Source organism: Chiloscyllium plagiosum, unplaced genomic scaffold (genome assembly GCF_037043375.1).
Source record: "Chiloscyllium plagiosum isolate Xiang-an unplaced genomic scaffold, Cpla_swu_hap1 HiC_scaffold_7, whole genome shotgun sequence".
In the NCBI taxonomy this organism is placed as follows: domain Eukaryota; kingdom Metazoa; phylum Chordata; class Chondrichthyes; order Orectolobiformes; family Hemiscylliidae; genus Chiloscyllium; species Chiloscyllium plagiosum.
Window position 1 is genome coordinate 96,335,383 of NW_028270145.1, and position 21,447 is coordinate 96,356,829.

The 21,447-nt window shown below is 42.0% G+C and overlaps 1 protein-coding gene across 2 annotated transcripts in view; it reads left to right on the forward strand.

Moving 5' to 3' along the window:
- Positions 1 to 16,339: 16,339 nt before the first annotated feature.
- Positions 16,340 to 21,447, forward strand: part of tfcp2l1 (transcription factor CP2-like 1) — a 53,158-nt gene continuing 48,050 nt past the window's right edge. For both annotated transcript variants that reach the window (XM_043694202.2, XM_043694205.2), the window contains exon 1: positions 16,340 to 16,715. In XM_043694202.2, the coding sequence (XP_043550137.2) occupies positions 16,564 to 16,715 (152 nt within the window). In that variant the 5' untranslated portion in view covers positions 16,340 to 16,563. The remainder of the gene's footprint in view (positions 16,716 to 21,447) is intronic.

Sequence of the window (21,447 nt, forward strand, 5' to 3'; positions counted from 1 at the left end):
ACCCTCATGTACTACCTGACTCATTACTGAAGGGCTTTACCTCTATGTTCTAAACCATATTTTCTCTCTCAACTTGCAAGTTGGGGCAATCAAATTGGTGGAATTCTTTATTGGTAATTGTGTTGCTCTTCTATGGTTTTCCAAAGTGTACTGTGTAAATAGGCTGGCCATGTCCATTCGTTTTCTTTTGTTTAAAAAGAAGCATTCCATTCAGCCTGATTGGAACCCAGTAATACTTGACCAAGGGCTGATCTGTTAATCTGATAAGTATGGAAACTCATATCTTGGTTATGATTTTACTACTTTATAGCAATCACTGAGTTGAATATCAGTATCAGTTGAATATCAGTTGATATATTGAGTTGTTCCACATACAAGAATTTACACCTCTGGGCAGTAAGTTACATCAGTCATTAAATTAACAAAGTTTAGGAAGAGTACAAAGCCATTATTTAATAGTCAACTCTTCTCCATATTTTCCTTTGCTTCTCATTCTAAGATGCTGTTTCAAGAAATTTGAGCGGGTGGGGGAGGTGTGGTAAAATCCACGTATATGTTAGGGAAAGGCTTCTATGTTTTGGCATTAGCAATAAAATACACCTTGAGTGAAATTGAGATTCCTTGGAACCTTTAGGCAGTTGACATGAAGACTAATGTTGAAAACAGACAAATGTTCGATTCACACACAAATCTTCACCTTTACAAGAAATTTTCTGCACATGCACAAATATAAAAATATAGTGGAAGCTGCTGCCTACAAGCAGTCTGTTTATTTTTTTCAAAGGTCTCACAATCTAATCTCTAAGTATCTTTACTGCTTTGGGAGAACCACAGAGCTGTCACCCCTGTTTCTCATAGCAAGCCAAATTATTCTTGCAGCAGAAACAGTCAGCTTTCTTCTGTAAATGATTTAGCTCCACTTGTACAAACTCTGCTGGAGTTACTTTCTGACCACAATGAATGATTAATTATTCATTTAAGAATTTGCTGTTTCTCAGTTTATTCCTTCTAATCTTAGTGTTCAGTCTGTAAATTGATGTGGAAACAACATGAGAGCAGGAGAATGTTATTTGCCCTTCAGCATGATCACTGCTCCTGCTCTATCTCAATACCCATACACCTACCCCTTTCTGTTGTTAGTGTTTAGAAATTTATGTTTCTCAAACATATCCAGTACGTTGGCATCCACAGCCTTCTGTGCTTGAGATTTTCACAAGTTCACCACCCTCTGAATAAATTCCACTTCATCTCAGTCCTAAGTGGCTTGCCACAAATCCTGAGACTGTGGCCTCGTGTTCTGGATACCTCTGACAAAAGGAACATTATTCATGCATTATTCTGACCAGCCTGACAGAATTTTGGACTTTTCAATGAGGATCGGTGCTGGGTCCTCTACTTTTTGTCATTTACATAAATAATTTGGATGCGAGCAAAAGAGGTACAGTTAGTAAGTTTGCAGATGACGCCAAACTTGGAGGTGTAGTGGACAGCAAAGAAAGTTACCTCGGATTACAAAAGGATCTTGACCAGATGAGCCAATGGGCTGAGAAGTGGCAGATGGAGTTTAATTCAGATAAATGTGAGGTGCTGCATTTTGGGAAAGCAAATCTTAGCAGGACTTATATACCTAATGGTAACGTCCAAGGGAGTGTTGCTGAACAAAGAGGCCTAGGAGTGCAGGTTCATCGTTCCTTGAAAGTGGAGTCGCAGGTAGATAGGATAGTGAAGAAGTTGTTAACTATGCTTTCTTTTATTGAGTATAGGAGTTGGGAGGTCATGTTGCAGCTGTACAGGACATTGGTTAGGCCACAGTTGAAATATTGCGTGCAATTCTGGTCTTATTATCAGAAAGATGTTGTGAAACTTGAAAGGATTCAGAAAAGATTTACAAGGATGTTGCCAGGCTTGGATGATTTGAGCAAAAGGGAGAGGCTGAACAGGCTAGGGACGTTTTCCCTGGAGCTTCGGAAGCTGAAGGGTGACCTTATACAAGTTTACAAAATTTTGGGGGGGCATGGATATGATAAATAGACAAAGTCTTTTCCCTGGGGTCGGGGAGTCCAGGACTAGAGGGCATAGGTTTAGGGTGAGAGGGGAAAGATATAAAAGAAACTTAAAGGGCAACTTTTTCACTCAGAAGGTGGTACATGTATGGAATGAGCTGCCAGAGGAAGTGGTGGAGGCTAGTACAATTGTAACATTTAAAAGGCATTTGAATGGGTATATGAATAGGAAGGGTTTGGAGGGATATGGGCCGGATACTGGCAGGTGGGACTAGATTGGGTTGGGATATCTGGTCAGCATGGACGGGTTGGACCGAAGGGTCTGTTGCCATGCTATACATCTCTATGACCTCATTTTTCTAAACAGCAGTCAGTACAGGTTTAGTCAAACCAATCTTCTCATATGGCAAGATTAGTTAGACCATTTAAATGTATACTTTTGCATCTTTTCTCATGAAGATTTTTATGTCCTAACTTTATGTATGGCATCAATGTTATGCCAATCCACTGCTGTATTCTGTTCCATACCATCAACTATAACAATAGTATGCTTAACAATAACATGAGTGAACATAAGGAATTGAAGGAGTAGGCCATTCAGCCTCTCAAATCTGCACTGCCATTTAACAAAAAATAATTATGGCTGAGTTTCACCAGGCCTCACCTTTTTCACGCCAGCTCAGCATAGCTGTCAACAGGGGTTCCAGCCTCTTGCTTGTCTACATTGGATTCCAGCATTTGCAGTTCTTTTTTGTCTCCATTGAAATAATAGCCTGTCTTCTGATTCTTCCTGAAGTGAATAACTTCACACTTTCCTACATTTAACCCTCTGCCAGGTTTTCTCCCACTACTCATTCAACCTAGGCTTTTGCAGGATTGTGCCCATCAGCAAATTTGAATATGTCAGATTCCAATCCATAAAGTCAGTAACAGAGTAAATATTTGAGATCGTGGGACCAAGCCTTGTGGCACTCCACTAGTTACATCTTTCCACCTGGAAAAGACTCATTAATTCTGACTCTGTCTTTTGTCTCTTGGCTGAAAAATGTGTTGCTGGAAAAGCGTAGCAGGTCAGGCAGCATCCAAGGAGCAGGAGAATCGACGTTTCGGGCATAAGCCCTTCTTCAGGGCTCTTAACCAATCCTCAATCCATGCTTATAGATTAACCCCATTATCATGAGCTGCTATCCCGTGCAATAATCTTTTGTATGGCCTTGTATCAAATGCCTTCAGAAAATCCAAGTACACTGCATTTACCAATTACCCTTAGCTCTGCTTGTTATATCATAGAATCCCTACACGGTAGAAGCAGGCAATTTAACCCATCAATGACTCAAAAGAGATTCCACCCAGACCCCACCCCCACACTAATTCCTGTAACCCTGTGTAATCTACCTAACCTATATATCTCTGGGCAATTAAGCAGAACCAATTCATGTAACCTGCACATCTTTGGACTGTGGGAGGAAACCTACACAGGCATGGGGAGAATGTACAAACTCCACACAGACAGTTGCCCGAGAGTGGAATCAAACCGGGGTCCCCGATGCTGTGAGGCAGCGGTGCTAACCACTGAGCCACCACACCACCCTTCATTCATTTCCTCAAAGAATTCTAACAAATTTGTAAGTGTAACTTCCCCTTCATAGAACTATGTTCGCTGTTCCATACTTTCTGTTAATTTTTCTTTAATGGACTTTCGCATTTCCCATTGACCGTTGTTAGACTAAATGATATATTTTCCCTGCTTTCTGCTTCTTTCTTGAATAGAGGCATCTCATTAGCAGTTTTCCAATCAGTTAGAACCCTCCTGAAATCCAGTGAGACCTAGAATATTGTCTGCCGTGTTTGTAGCTGTGTCCTTTTAAATCACTTGAGTACAGGCCATCAGAGCATGATGACCAGTGAGGATGAAAGATGTAGATTACACTGCAGTTTTTGTGTATTCTTTGTTGAATTGGCCTATGTGAGTTACCAGGTACGCACTAGATTAGCAGTAGCTACTAATGGAAAAGAAAGGAATGAAAAGCAAGCTTCTCCATCTCAGCCTGTGCAACACTAAACTAACTTCACATGGATGTGAAGCATATCCTAGCTTGTGTATCTTACTTAGTTTACTCATATAATACTTATTCTTTTGCTCAAATGTAGTTAATAATGAAAAATTAAAGTACTAAAATCTATCGAAGCCGGTGATATGCAGAGGAACAGTTCAACCATGCAGTAAATAGTGTCCAACAGTTGGCAAATTAGACATTGATTTTTAGTTTCTGAAATGATTCCAATTATCTCAATAATCTAAGAAAGAAGAGAGACTGCTACTGGAAAAAGTGAGAGACCAGTGGATCAGAACATATTTTTATATGCATTCATTCATGAGATGTAAATGTAGCTGCCTGGTCAACATTTATTGCCCTTATCAGGTGAATCCTCTGTATCATCTAGGTCATGATTAATTTGGACTGTGTCAGTATCTGAGGAGTCGTGAATGGTGCTGAACTTTGTGCAATCAGTGACCATTCCCAGTTCTGACCACATGATGGAAGGTTAATGGTGAAGCAGCTGAAAATGGTAGGGGCTAGGACACTACAATGATGAGCTTTCAAGGAACTACATGAAAGGTAGTGTCCCTACCTCTGAGCCAGGAGGTCCAACTTCATCTCCCGCCTGCTCCAGAGCTATGGAACATCTCTGTACAGGTTGATTAGAAAAGAGCCATCCCGAGGTGTTCATTTTGTCCCCCTCTCTGAGCTAGAAGGTCTGGTTTCAAGTTCCACCTTGGAGAATGCTTTCCTAATTTCCCAGTCTCCATCACATCTCTTTTGATGATGCCACCTTTCGCACAGGGTGGCAAGGTGGTGGGGAGGGGAGCAGACAGATCCAATCTTTCCTCAGTTAAGGAAAAAGTGGATCTGACTGATTCCCGAGTGCTGTGGTTGACAGATTTGCAGCTGGATCTGACCCATCTCTCCCACTGCTGCTGTCTCCCCTTCTTTCCCTTCCACAACAACGATAGGATTCCTTTGTCTTCACTTTCCACTTTATCAGCCTCTGTGTTGAAATAATCATAAGCCGCCATTTCCAGTGGGATGCCACCACCAGACACCCGTTCTCCTCCCCTAGTCAGCGTTCTGTAGGAATCAGTCCCCTCTGGACACCAAGTTTCACTCCTACATTCCCAACACCCTCCCACAGTATCCTTACAAATCCAGAAGGCCCATTTACCTGTCCAAGGTTCCAGTCACACTATTGAGGTGAAGCAACAATATGTGTGCACTTGACTCAATCTAATGTGATATCCTCTACACTGGAGATGGTGCGGGGAGGCGATGCAGACTGGGAGACTGCTATACTGAACACCTATGCTCTGTGCATAAAAATGACCATGAACTTTCAGTTGCCTGCCAGTCTGCACACCAGAGTGTTCCACAACTTGCTACAGTGCATCAGAGATGCTCATTGTAAGCTAAAGGAACAACACCTCATCTTTCACAACCTGCAGCACTGAGCTTAACAATTTGAGAGTATGAACATCTCCCTCCATGTTTGTTACCCATGTCGCACTCCCAAGTCCTGTCCTTTTCGTGTTGATCTTAGCACAGTCAACTCATTTTCAGCTCCTCATTGTCTTACTGGTTGCTTTCAGATAATGAAGCCAGTTTCTGTTCGTATGCAGCCTTTCACAAAAGAGTGATATTGGCAATATCAATAGTTTTGCAGACACAAATGTTGTTGTAGAAAATAAAAACTCATGGTGTAAGAGGTACTATGGATTGAGATTAGCTGGCAGATGCTGCCTAACCTGCTGTGTTTTTCCTGCACCACTCTAATCAAGACTCTGGTTTCCAGCATCTGTAGTGCTCACTTTTGCCCAGATGTCTTGACCACACTATCAACTTATCTCAAGGCTTGCCTCGCTTACCTTTTACAAACTAAGTTTCACTAACACAGGCATAGAATTGCAACTTTGTAATCTATGCATCCCATATTAGGAAATATTTCCCCTCATTCCCCAGAGCAACTTCACAGTGAACATCAATCTTGTGATTAACTGGGAAAGTCAATAAGATCTTGAAGTGGTGTAATTATTTGGACTGCTTTCTATGTAACCAATTAGTGGTTAGAGTTATGTATGACTGGGCTGGAGGGCTCTTGTGGTGCATTAGTCGTGTCTCTACCTCTGAGCCCCAAGGTCTGGATTCAAGTCCCACCTACTCCGGCCACGTGTTAAAACGTCTGAAGGGATTGATCAGAAAAAATATTTGTAATAGAGGTGGTAGAATCTTAGTTATGCTAAAATATGAATGTGGGAAACTTTCTGTGGTCTAGAAATTAGCGTTAAAGCAAAATTAACGTTAAGCCAAAGTTGTTTTGTTACTATAAATTTTGATGTGTGATATTTTCATTCAGTCATTGGGAACTCAAATATCATTTTAGAAGTACATAAAAGAAATGTAGCTGCTAGAAATCTAAAACAAAAACAGAAATTGCTGGAGAAACTCTGTGTCTTTGGAGGAAAAGCAGTGTCAACATTCTGAACAATTAACAGTTCTGAAGCAGTCATTGGAGCTGAAATGTCAACTCTGCTTTCTTGCTACAGATGCTGCCCAACCTGTTGAGTTTCCCCAACAATTTCTGTTTTTATTTTGGCTGTCCTCCTTCCCTGCCTTACCATCAACAAATCTTTTGTCTGCTCCCGTTTTTGCTCTCTCCCTGACACTATCTCCACCTATCCATCTCGTTCTTTCCCCCAAGCCCTGTCATCGGTATAAATACCAGTGTTTCCCAGCTGCTTTCATTTTTGAAGAAGAGCCACTCGACTTGAGTTAATGTTAACTCTTTGTTTTCTCTCCCCCCCCCCCCCCCCCCTTCTCTACAGCTGATGCCAGATCATCTGCCTTTCTCCAACAATTCCTGTTTTTGTTTGTTTCAGATCTTCAGCACCTGGCATTCTTGCTTTTATCTTGATGTGCAGCTAATTAACCTCTGGTTGCAAGAAGGGCTTACATTTGGGGTTTGAAACAAATGGAGAACTTTAAGCAGACTTAGAGTAGAATTATATCGTAACGAATTTACACTTGAGCTACTCTTCTGCCTCGAAAATGAAAACACCACTCAAAGCACCACTTTTATGACGGAATAACAGCACAGTGACGATGTTGCTACTAATTCTGGAATAATGCCCCAGGGACATGAGCAAATGGGAGAATTCAAACTGGATTTTAAAAACAGTCATCAGTAACAATTAAAAAGCTGGTAAATTGTTATCCATTAATGATGGAATTTGGCATTCTTACCCAAGTGGGTCTCCATGTCACGGTAGATCCATATTGGTGTGGTTATTATCTTATTTGCCTCTGTCTTAACAAGATACCCAGTTGTGCCAAGCCTGTTTGGAAAAGCCAAATAAAGATAAAACTGTATGGCTCCCAAGACCCCTGACCAGTTGATATCCCTCCATAACAAAGCTGATGATAGTAGACACTTTGGAACACCAACATCTTTTGAAATTTCTTTTCCCAAGTATGTATTTAATTTATATACATACCTTAGTGTGGAAACAGGCCATTGGGCCCAACAAGTCCACACTGACAGTCCGAGGAGTAACCCACCCAGACCGATTCCCCTACGTTTGCCCTGACTAATGCACCTAAGCTACACATCCGTGGGTGGCACAGTGGTTAGCACTGCTGCCTCACAGCGCCAGAGACCCGGGTTCAATTCCTGCCTCAGGCGACTGACTGTGTGGAGTTTGCACATTCTCCCCGTGTCTGCATGGGTTTCCTCCGGATGCTCTGGTTTCCTCCCACAGTCCAAAGATGTGCAGGTTAGGTGAACTGGCCATGCTAAATTGTCCATAGTGTTAGGTAAGCGGTAAATGTAGGGGCATGGGTGGTTTGCGCTTCGGCGGGTCGGTGTGGACTTGTTGGGCCGAAGGGCCTGTTTCCACACTGTAAAGTAATCTAAATCTAATCTAATCTAATCTATTCTAAATCCCTGAACACTGTCAACAATTTAGCATAGCCAATTCACCTGACGTGCATATCTTTGGATTGTGGGAGAAAACCGGAGCATACAGAGGAAACCCTCACAGACACAGGGAGAATGTACAAACTCCACATAGACACTCGCCCGAGGCTGGAATTGATCCTGGATCCCTGGTGCAGTGAGGCAACGGTGCTAGCCACTGTGCCACTGTTTTACATAAAACGCAAAAGAGATTTCTTCAAGAGTTTTGTGGGGTTCTGCGCAGAATTGAATTCCAGGTATATTTGTAATAATGCCTCATGTCAACCACACACTGCCCAAGGGGTTTTACATCATGGGCGTTGTACTCCTGTTCCCAGACAGCATCCTGACTTGGAACCTTAGCATTGTTCCTTAACTAGCACTGGACCGATTCACTCCTTAACAACACTTGGATGCACTTCTCCCACATGAATTGGAGTGATTCCAGGAGACGGTGGAGGGCAATTAGGGATAGACAATAAATGCTGGCCCAGCCAGCAATACTCTCATCCCATGAATGAATGGAAACAACAATTTTGATTAAAGTTTCCCTGCTTTGACCAGTTTAGTTTGTATGAGGGTGTTTGTGTGGGTCATGCTTTCACTCGTTGAAACTGGAATATCAAGCTCAGTTGGCTTGCAGTACTCAGCAAAATAAGATATTTAGAGATATTTGACGTGAACCGAAGGAGATTGAAAGATTGCCTTCTGTAGATGTGTACGATTTTAATTGGAACTTGATTATACCGGTTTCCTTCAAACCTGCTTTCCCTGCACCATCTACAAACTATTAGGTGACCGTGACATACTTTAATAGGGTGTGAGCTAGAAGTTAAGAAGCAATAGTTAGCCAGTGAGTGGGTGGGTGGGTGTTAACAAGCAAGTAGGTAAAGTGTCATTCAAGGCTGGGTGTGCGTTGTGTATGTATGTAGTTGGGTGTTTTGCAAGCCTTCAAAACCTTGACTAGTTTCCTTCCATTGCTTTACCTTCACTCACTTCTCCCATATGCTAATAGCAAAAACTTGTATTGTTGCATTACACTAATAATGAAATGTCCCAAGGCACTTCAGAGGAGTGCTACAAAACAACATGTGACATTGAGATACATAACGGAGATATTAGATCCGATGTCTAAAAGCTTAGTCAAAGTGGTGGATCTTAGTAAGTGCCTTAAACAAAAAAAAATTACATAGAGGGTACAGCAATGGTATTTCACATCTTTGGTGGTGGGCAAATTGTTGCAGGGAATCCTGAGGGACAGGGTGTACGTGTATTTGGAAAGGCAGGGACTGATTAGGGATAGTCAACATGGCTTTGTGTGTGGAAAATCATGTCTCACAAACTTGATTGAGTTTTGTGAAGAAGTAACAAAGAGAATTGATGAGGGCAGAGTGGTAGATGTGATCTATATCGACTTCAGTAAGGCATTCGACAAGGTTCCCCATGGGAGACTGATTAGCAAGGTTAGATCTCATGGAATACAGGGAGAACTAGCCATTTGGATACAGAACTGGCTCAAAGGTAGAAAACAGAGGGTGGTGGCGGAGGGGTGTTTTTCAGACTGGAGGCCTGTGACCAGTGGAGTGCCACAAGGATCAGTGCTGGGTCCTCTACTTTTTGTTATTTACATAAATGATTTGGATGCGAGCATAAGAGGTACAGTTAGTAAGTTTGCAGATGACACCAAAATTGGAGGTGTAGTGGGCAGCGAAGAGGGTTACCTCAGATTACAACAGGATCTTGATCAGATGGGCCAGTAGGCTGAGAAGTGGCAGATGGAGTTTAATTCAGATAAATGTGAGGTGCTGCATTTTGGGAAAGAAAATCTTAGCAGGACTTATACACTTAATGGTAAGGTCCTAGGGAGTGTTGCTGAACAAAGAGCCCTTGGAGTGCAGGTTCATAGCTCCTTGAAAGTGGAGTCGCAGGTAGATAGGATAGTGAAGGCAGTGTTTGGTATGCTTTCCTTTATTGGTCAGAGTATTGAGTACAGGAGTTGGGAGGTCATGTTGCGGCTGTACAGGACATTGGTTAGGCCACTGTTGGAATATTGCGTGAAATTCTGATCTCCTTCCTATCAAAGATGTTGTGAAACTTAAAAGGATTCAGAAAAGATTTACAAGGGTGTTGCCAGGGTTGGAGGATTTGAGGTATAGGGAGAGGCTGAACAGGCTGGGGCTGTTTTCGCTGGAGAGTCGGAGGCTGAGGGGTGACCTTATAGAGGTTTTCAAAATTATGAGGGGCATGGATAGGGTAAATAGGCAGTCTTTTCCCTGGGGTTGGGAGTCCAGAACTAGAGGGCACAGGTTTAGGGTGAGTGGGGAAAGATATAAAATAGACCTAAGGGTAAACTTTTTCACACACAGGGTGGTACGGGTATGGAATAAGCTTCCCGAGGAAGTGGCGTTGGCGAGTACAATTGCAACATTTAAGAGGTATTTGGATGGGTATATGAAAAGGAAGGGTTTGGAGGGATATGGGCAGGTGGGACTAAATTGGGTTGGGATATCTGGTTGGCATAGATGGGTTGGACCGAAGGGTCTGTTTCCATGCTGTTCATCTCTATGACAACTCAAAGTTGTTTTTGTTGCTGTAAAATTTTGTTGTGATATTTTAAATCGATCTGGAAATTCAATTACCTTTTCGAAAGAAAAACAAAGAAATGTGGCTACTGGAAATCTGAAACAGAAACAGAAATTGATTGAGAAGCTTAGCAGGTCTGGCAACACCTGTGGAGGGAAAGCAGAGTTAACATTCTGAACAGTTAAGAGTTCTGCAGAAGGGTCACTGGACCTGAAATATTAACTTAGGTTTCTTTCCACAGATGCTACCAGACCTGCTGAGTTTCACTAGCAATTTCAGTTTTTATACCTTTTAAAAGGTTATTGGTCTCGATGGAGCTCATTACAAATTCTTTATTTCTCACCCAGATCTGGGGTCTCAGATTAAAGTTCAATGGAAGATGACCCCATCAGTGTAGCACACCCTTAATGCAAGACCAGCATGTCATCTTTGATCTTTGTGCCCAAATTATTGGAAGAGATTTTAAACTATCAACTTTCCTAATTGTCCTTTCCAATGAAAAACAGTTTGCACTGGTAAAACAGAAAGTCTCAAATGTCAAAGGGCTGCATAATATCTGCATTTTATGAATCCACATCTTGGTTACACTAAATTCCTTGGATATTGCATCCATAATGACAGTGCATGATTATAACAAATAGATCTAAAGTTACAGAATAAAGTGTATATATCGGAAGGTTTTCTGTACAGCTGAATTGTTTTGCATCACCTGCATCCCATACACAATATTTATTTGAGTCCACAGTTTTTCGGCTTTTATTCACATTTTAACAACTGAGACAAACTTAACATTGTTATAAATGTGATGTGATTTGTGTATACTTTAACATTATTTATTTTGGACTTTTGAACTATTTGCATATGGGTTTTTTTGTGGCTCTGAAGGACTTAATGATTAACTTGTATGTCTGTAGCCTTTGCATTTCTTTGCAAAAAAAAGAATAGCAAGGCATAGCTTTGTTCATAGAATCCCTACTGTGTGGAAACAGGCCATTTGGCCCAACAAATCCACACTGACCCTTCAAACAGTAACTCAGTCATACCCATTCCCCTACCCTATTACTCTACATTTACCCCTGACCAATGCATCTAACCTACACATCCCTGAACACAAGGGCAATTTAGCCTGGCCAATTCACCTAACCTGCACGTGTTTGGATTGTGGGAGGCAACTGGAGCACCCGGAGGAAACCCACACAGACACAGGGGAGAATGTGTAAATTCCACACAGATAGTCACAAAGGCTGGAATTGAACCCGGGTCCCTGGCACTGTGAGGCAGCAGTGTTAAAAACTGAGCTTCTGTGCTGCCCATGGAAACTAATTATTAGTTATCCTTTATAAATTAATGGGATACAGGCATTACTGTCTGAGCCAGCATTTGTTGCCCATCCCTAATTGCAGGAGGGTAGTCAGGAGTCATCGACATTGTGTGTATTGGTAGTCAGATGAAAACCAGACCGGGTAAGGATGGCAGATTTCCTTCTCATAAGGACCTTACTAAACCTGATGAGTCATTATGCTTACATGGTCATCATTCAGCTAGTTCTTAATTTCATATTTTAACTATATTCAAATTTCACTATCTGCCATGGTAGGATTCAACCCATGTCCGCATAACACAGATTTATGGTTTATGCATTACAGTTCAGTTAAATTACTACAATGCCACCGCCTCCACAAGGTTTACACTGGGAGAGTTTATGAGCAACCAAAGTAAACTAGACTGCGCATCAAGCTTTCAGCTAAAGGGTTCAGGATTTTTTTGGAGTGCTAAAGGAAACACCCATAACTTTAAAAAAACAAGTTTATTGGATGTAGGTTTGCTCGCTGAGCTGGAATGTTCATTTTCAGACGTTTTGTCACCATACTAGGTAACATCTTCAGTAAGCCTCCTGAGAAGCACTGCTGATGATTCCTTCTTTCTATTTATATGTTTGGATTTCCTTGGATTGGTGATGTCATTTCTTGTGGTGATATCATTTCCGTTTCTTTTTCTCAAGGAATGGTAAATGGGGTCCAGGTCAATGTGTTTGTTGATAGAGTTCTGGTTGGAATGCAATGCTTCTAGGAATTCTTGTGCACGTCTCTGTTTGGCTTGTCCTAGGATGGATGTGTTGCCCTAGTTGAAGTGGTGTCCTTCCTTATCTGTATGTAAGGACACTAGTGAGAGAGGGTCATGTCATTGTGGCTAATTGATGTTCAAGCTTATTTTCAAGTTTAAGTTCAGACAGGTTGACATGGTTTTTAGCTGAAGCTGGATGTGTAGCCTAGTTGCTGCTGAGAAACGGAGAAGATCATTTAGAATTGTTAAAACAGCTTCCCTTGTGTAAAGAGTTTAGTAAATGTTCCAAACCAGAGGTCTTTGGTTAAAACCCAAAAGGATTATTTGAAGCTGAGAAAGTCAAAGCTCAGTTGTATGAGTCTCCGCCTGGAGCTTTATCATATTCTCAAGAGTGAGAGTTGAAGCCACAGTTAAATTAAGTCCAATAAGGGTGATAGAAAAGGGAATTTTCTCTGGTGTGAGTTTTCCAAAGGAGTGCTTTTGAGATTAATGGGATTATGTTTTCACTGCATGTCTCAAAATATTTTAAAATGTTTAAATAGTTTTGACTTATTCCATTTTATCTTCATTTCTTTTGCATGATAAATTAATTTTATTATTAAAACTTAATCTTCAGCATTTCAGTGAAAGACCACTTCATTAAAATAAAAACAAACTATGATATATCAAGTCTAATTTCAAGGGATCTGACTGATTTAGTCATAAGAACAGTTGAAATTAAAATAGAAAGTTCATCTGCAATTTCAAAAAAGAACACTCACCTTGTGACTGTCAGGGTTTCCTCTGGGCTCTGGTTCAGCACATGAGTTTTCCAAAGTTGCTCTACTGTATCTCTGTAACATCTTCCAAATCCATAATGCTTTGAAATTCTGATCTGTTGTGCATTCCCTCATATTTCCTCCACTATTGCTGGCTGTGCATTCAATTATCATAGAGTCATAGACCCTTCAGTCCAATCCGTCCATGCTGGCCAGATATCCCAAACCAGATATCTAAACCTCTATAAGGTCACCTCTCCGCCTCCAATGCTCCAAGGAAAACAGCCCCAGCCTATTCAGCCTCTCCTTATAGCTCAAATCATCCAACCATGGCAACACCCTTGTAAATCTTTTCTGAATCCTTTCAAGTTTCACAACATATTTCCGATAGGAAGGAGACCAGAATTGCACGCAATATTCCAAAAGTGGTCTAACCAATGTCCTGTACAGCCGCAACATGACCTCCCAACTCCTGTACTCAATACTCTGACCAATAAAGGAAAGCATACCAAACGCCGCCTTCACTACCCTCTCCACCTGCGACTCCACTTTCAAGGAGCTATGAACCTTCAGCAACACTCTCTAGGATCTTACCATTAAGTATATAAGTCCTGCTAAGATTTGCTTTCCCAAAATGCAGCACCTCACATTTATCTGAATTAAACTCCATCTGCCACTTCTCAGCCCATTGGCCCATCTGGTCAAGATCCTGTTGTAATCCAAGGTAACTTTCTTTGCTGTTCACTACACCTCCAATTTTGGTGTCATCTGCAAACTTACTAACTATACCTCTTATGCTTGCATCCAAATCATTCATGTAAATGACAAAACGTAGAGGACCCAGCACTGATCCTTGTGGCACTCCACTGGTCACAGGCCTCCAGTCTGAAAAACAACCTTCCGCCACCATCATCTGTCTTCTACCTATGAGTCAGTTCTGTATCCAAATGGCTAGTTCTCCCTGAATTCCGTGAGATCTAACCTTGCTAATCAGTCTCCCATGGGGAACCTTGTCGAATGCCTTACTGAAGTCCAAATAGATCACATCTACCGCTCTGCCCTCATCAATCCTCTTTGTTACTTCTTCAAAACACTCAATCAAGTTTAAGAGATATGATTTCCCATGCACAAAGCCATGTTGACTATCCCGAATCAGTCCTTGCCTTTCCAAATATATGTACATCCTGTCCTTCAGGATTCCCTCCAACAACTTGCCCACCACTGACGTCAGGCTCACTGGTCTATAGTTCCCTTGCTTGTCCTTACCCCCCTTCTTAAACAGTGGCACCACGTTTGCCCACCTCCAGTCTTCCAGCACCTCACCTGTGACTATCAGCGATACAAATATCTCAGCAAGACGCCCAGCAATAATTTCTCTGCCTTCCCACAGAGTTCTAGGGTACACCTGATCAGGTCCTGGGAATTTACCCGTTTCAAGACATCCAGCACTTCCTCCTCTTAAGACTATTTTTGCCATCAAAGTAAACTGGAGATAACATATTTGTCTTTCAGTGCAACCAAGGATCTTCCATCCCTGTTACAGATATTTTCTGATCAATCTGTTCAGACATATTATTACACACCTCTGGAGTAGGTGGGACTTGAATCCAGACCTTGGTGCACGACCACTGCACCATAAGAGCCATCCAGCCCAGTCATACATGACTCTAACCATTAATTGGTCACATAGAAAGCAATATAAATCAATTCTCTACTCCAAGATCGTATTGACTTTCCCAGCTAATTGCAAGGCTGAGCTTTGCTGTGGAGTTACTCTGGGGCATGAGGTAAAAGCTTTCCTAATATGGGATGGATGAATTACAAAGTTGCAATTTTATATCTGTGTTAGTGAAATTTAGGTTGTAAAAATGAGACTAGCCTTGAGATAAGTCGATTGTGTGGTCAAGACATCAGTACAGCTAATCTCAATCCAGCGGGTTCTATTTTCTACAATAATATTTGTCTATAAAACTATTGAATTTGCTAGTATTACTCTTTTGAAAAAAAATCATGGGATGTGGGGTGTAATTGGCAGTGCAGATATTTATTGCCATCCCTAATTGCTCTTGGTGGTAGGATGCCTTTATGAAAAGTTTTGGTCTTTGTGGGGCAGGCCCATGACACATCTGTGGTCCCTTGACTTTTTAGGTGATAGTGCCTTTGGAAGTTTTTGTCAAAAGGCTGCAGATGAACAAAATGGCTTTTAGTATTAGTGGAGTCATGCATGGAACTGTGCACCTGTATTGCTGGTAGCCGCGGAGAGCTGACAGGCACACTGATTCGTACTGGTCTGAACCGGTCACTTTTTCCAGTTTTTCGGGAATTTGCTGCGTCCTGCGATCAAACTGATATCAATAGCCAACTGTAAGCCTGCAGTCCTTTTCCTGTTGTGAATTAATGCGCCTGGATTAATACGTGTGTATCAGGAGAATTTGGGGTGACACCTCCCGTTCGTCCACCCAAAACAAAAAAGTTTGAGCAAAAGCTCCTAAAGTTTTGTGAAAAAGTAAAGGAGAAATGCACACAATTAAAACTCAAACACTATCCACACCGTTTCACTCCGACTAAAATACTCAGGATGGACATGTGGGTTTAAAAAATGCAAACTTATTGTGAGAATCCATATTTTGCCAGTTGTATAGTTACACTTTATTCTAAGCAAGCTGTTACCTCTCGAGTAGGCGGGATTTAAACCATAAGAGCCCAACCCATTAGTTTTTTTGTGTGTTTAACCTAGTTTTCCTAATTGAATAATTTGGAGATGTTACTCCTGCAGCGGGAAGGGATTTGAACCATGCCCCCCCTGCACCACAACAGCCCACAGACACAGGGTCCTTTCTGACAGACGCTGCTACACGCTGGGCTCGGTGAGAGGCTGGGGCGCTCTGTCTGTGTCACTGAATTGCCAGCGTCAACATTTTATCCAGTCCGCGGCTGGCGAGGTAACGAGGCGCTTGTGTCAAATCGCTGTTACGTAACTGAAATGCAATGTGGAAAATGTGAGAAGGGGCGGTGAGGCATCCTGAAATCCGGCGAGGTGTGCCGTGGCTGCATGGGGCGGTCCCTCCGACAGTGTGTCACGACCTTGACGAATCCCGGGGCTGATAAAACAGGCGCTGGGAGACCGAGCCGAGCTAGATCCGCGGATGCAATCACAGGGAAGTGGTCCCCTCTGCTCCCCGAGACATCCCCCTCCGTCCTACCTGGAGACCAGCTTCAACCGCACAATGCTGTTTTGGCACTCACAGCCCGAACATTTCCCCCACCATCAGCAGCAACCGGGAAACAGTTACCTCCGGTAAGTGACTGGTAGGTTCCAAAAATATATAAAACAGCACACACTGACCAAAACAACTGTTTGCTGGGCCAAACCCCCCCGCCCCGAAAATAAATCCCTGCCCAGACAAACGGGAAAGGGTCGCTCATTAGTTTGCACCTTTCACACTGGGCAGAATTTTGTTTCCTGTTTTGATTCGAGGTTAAGTACTTAGTGTGAGAGAAAAATCAATAATGAGTTGAAGTGAATTTGTTATCACCTGTACGGAGGCAATACAGGCAAATCCCATAGTTAAGCAGCATAGATGGTAAACAATAGGTAAACAGTGGCAATACAGGTACAGGTGAAAGTTAAGAGTTTGTGAGTCCATTCAGTATTCTAACAACAGTAGGGTAGAAACTGTTTTGAAACAGTGCAATGACTTGGAGGAGCCGGTGTTGGACTGGGGTGGGCAAAGTTTAAAAATCACACAACACCAGGTTATAGTCTGCCTAATGAAGAAGCGGCGCTCCGAAAACTAGTGCTTCCAAATAAACCTGTTGGTCTATAACCTGGTGTTGTGTGATTTTTAAAAATAAGTAAGATAATGTTGTGAGGCGCTGAGATGTTGCTGGGCTGGAGAGATTCAGAGTGACTAGTTAGAGCAAGGGACTTGGTCAATTTCTGAGGAGCTCAGGCGGGGGAGATGGTGCAGTAAACAGCTAACACTTTTTAATGTGGGGGTGTTAGAAGGAATTTGTGGAAAAACATTTTTCACCCAGGAAGCGGTGGGTACCTGGAACTCACTAACTTTAAGGGCAGTAGAAGTAGGAAGCTTCAAAACATACTTACATGAGTACTGGCAATGCCTTAGCATACAAGGAAGAACAGGCTAAGAGCTGGAATATGAAATCATATACATATGTAAAATATATAAACACATATATAGATATTTGATGGTCACTAAGACAATGATGGTTTGAATGGTATTTTTCTGAACTGTAAAAAGCTTGAGGACAGTCTGTGACTCAAGTGCAGGGCTAATGGAACTGGGGCAGGGAAAGTGGGATGGCTAGGATTAGTCCTTGAATGAGTTTTCAGGGAAACGATGGGCTGAACAGACTCTGTGCATTCTGGGCGAAAGTGAGGACTGCAGATGCTGGAGATTAGAGTTGAGAGTGTGGTGCTGGAAACGCACAGCATCTGAGGCGCAGGAGAATTGACGTTTTGGGCAAAAAGCCCTTCATCGGGAATGGGAACTTTTTCTGCATTCTGCCATTTATTGATGTCCTTCACCTTTAAAAATGATCACTTCAGTTTTTACTTTGTTTCCAATTGTATTTTCCTTCAACTTTAGGACTTCCCAAGTAAACCATGCGAGCCATTAACAATTTTAAGAATTGAGCAATGTGTATTTTTTGATTATTGAAATATTAAATAAGGGGTTTATGTTGTGTGGAAAAAAACTGGAAATTTGATAAATCATGATTACAGGGAGCAATCCTTTATCTATAAGGTTAGATAATGAGTTCAGTTGCAGACAATATATTGTTTATTTATAGGAGCTAGATTGTGCTTCCTCCCAGTGGTAAGGGAATTAGCTTTATCAACAGTGCCTGTTGTGAAGTGGTGCAAAGGTTCTAAGTTGACTGATATTAGATACTGAATAAGAGTTTCTATAAATACAGATTTTCTTCCGTCCTTTTTTCAGGCTAATGAAAATATTTAATTCATTGTTGATATTTTGAGGGGCCAGTGAAAAAGTTTAGACAACTATCAATAAACAGCCCGCCTAAGATCGGCAACCACCCAGGCTATTATTGTTAGGGCCCCAGGAGGTGAGGGTGTGAGGAGAGAAACTGGGAAAGGAAGGTACAGTACACAAACAGGCAAGGTCAGATCTGGGTTCGCACTCAACCTTGTTTGTGGCCCTTTCCCTTTACTATTCCACAATACTGTAATAAACCAGCCTGTGTTTTGGCAATAGCATGTTCAAAACATAGACACCAGGATTGTACCTTGAGTAATTTTGTGTCGCCTTGCCACATGAGTCATATATAGGCTTTGAGTTACAGAGAACAGTTTAAAAAGTTACAGATGATAGAAAGCTTGGAAGTATTGTGAAGTGTGAAGAGGGTGGTCTGGCACTTTAGGTGTACACAGACTGGGTGCTGGAGTAGACAGACAAGTGGCAGCTGAAATTTAATGCAAGGAAATGGGACGTAATTATTTTAAGTCAGAAGAACATGAAGAGACTAAATGAAATAAAGGACACGACTCTAACTTGGATGCAAGAGCAGAGAAAACTGGGTGTATATGTGCTTAAGTCATTAAAGTTGGCAGGGCAGTTGCAGGTAGTGGCCCTGTATTTATAATGATGGTATGAATGAGTGAGGAAAGAGAACTGAAAGTGTAAAAATAAGGGCTTCATATAAAACATTACAAGATGAATTGTGCATAATATCAGGAGATCCAGAAGTTAGGATTTCAAAAGGAGTCAGGCCAACATTAAGAAAGTCTTAGGCCAATGTAGACAAGAAACATGTTGATCTATGCCATAAATGCAAAACTGTACTTGGCCATGTGGTGCCTTGCTTTTGAATCTGTTGTGCATGAATTATTGCTTTTATGAAAGAATTGGTTTCTGCATCACCTGTCTCTGACTAAAATGACGGACCATAACAAGGTGTCGAAAATCAACAAAACCATAGAATATATTCAGATTATAGGGTGGTCTGTGTGCAATGGCGTATCTAGTTTTGTAGCTTTGGTGTAAATAGATATTATCATTAGAATGAGACTTCAGGAAAATTACCCATTTTGCAACAAGAGGATGGATTTGCCAACCTTTTTCCATTTTGACATGAAATGTGACATCTATCACATTTATGCATGGAACGGAAGCACTTCCCAGGAGCATTATCCTAACAAGATTTGATACAATAGGAGATGTTTGGAAAAAAAAAAATCTTTGGTCAATGTGATACACTTTCGGGAGCATTAATAGAAGAAAGCTTGAGAGAGGTGAAGAAGTTTGCGCAAGGAATCATGGAAGTTAACTGAAGGCACAACCACCAAAATTAAGTCAATTAAACTCTGGGTGCACAAAGCCAGAATTGGAGGAGATGCCAGGTAGTGGTTACAGAAAAGTGAAGGCAGGGCTGTAGAGGGATTGAAGACAAGGGGTGAGATGAGTTTTAAAATTGAGGCATTACATGACCAGGACCCAATGTAGATTAGCGAACACCGAGACGATAGGAGAACAAAAGGTGCCACAAACTAGGATGAGATAAATGTAAACAAGATCAAATGTTACAACTTTACCATCAGACTGCATTTTGATTTCTTGTGTCATGATGATAGGGTTTTTCCTGATTGAATTAGGATGGGCCAAATGGTCTTTCTTGCTCACAGTAATCATTGGGTTTCATGCAGATTGTTCTAAGACCGAGGCTCTTATGGGTGGCACTGTGGCTCAGTGGTTAGCACTGCTGCCTCACAGCACCACGGTCCCAGGTTCAATTTCAGCCTTGGGTGACTGTGTCTGTGTGGAGTTTGCACATTGTCCCTGTGTCTGCGCGGATTTCCCCCGGGTGCTTCGGTTTCCTCTCACAGTCCAAAGATGTGCAGGTTAGGTGAATTGGCCATGCTAAATTGCTCATAGTGTTAGGTGCATTAGTCAGGGGGAAATGGGTCTGGGAGGGTTACTCTTCGGAGGGTCGGTGTGGACTGGTTGGGCAGAAGGGCCTGTTTCCATACTGTAGGGAATCTGTCTAATCTAATCAGTCTGCAACATTCTTGTCTTGCCTTTGTCTTTCTGGAATGACAATGAGTGGTATTAATGGATATAGGTCAAAGGTAAGGATATGGAGTTGGGTCATAGATCAACCATGATCTCATTGAACGGTGAAACAAGCTCAAGGGGCTACTCCTGTGATTTAAAAAAAAATTATTATAGAGACATTACTGGGACAATGAGAAGGAGAATCTTATGTTAAGCATCATACTTCGACTCCTTGATTTTGCTACTGCTAATCTCGACAACATATGTTGCAGCATGGAAACATTCTCAGACTGTTTCCTTGGCTGGCTTTATGACATCAGAAAACAAGCCATTTTTAAGTTTCGGGCTGAGGTTGATTAACGTAGTTGGGCAGCAGGTAGAACAGGTTTCTGAAGAGGCAGCTTGATGCTGTGTCTGCTGGGTTAAATTACCATTAGGATACTTTGCAATAAACCAGCAGGAGATTCACAATGTAGTCCATTCTGCAACAATTCACTGTCACTGTAATCTTCTAAACCTAAATTGGATTTTGATAATGACTTCCAAAACTGAAATATTTTAATACTTGGCACTGTAAAAGTATAGGTAAACTATATGACACTCCAACTCTGGCCCATGTCGTACAGGGATGTGTGGGCTAGGTGAATTAGCCACGGGAAAGCAGGATTACAGGGACAGGCAAGGGTTGGGTCTGAGTGGGATATCCTACCGCAGCATTGGGTTTCCCTCACATTAAGAGAGAGATGACTGGTACTGGTTTGACCTCAGGGTCACCATGCCTCAGGCAAGGAGTGAGGTTGAGAAAGAGAGTCCTTCGTGGCAACCTCAGCCAGTGCAGGAATTGAACCCACAGCATTGCAAGCCAGCCACCCAGCCAACTGAACTTTGAGCATTGTACAATGGGAACTGGGGAGAGATCTGCCACGTTCAATAATGTGTTGCCAGTTTGAAGATCTCCCTGGTTGTTCCTTTTATGACCAACAGTAAATG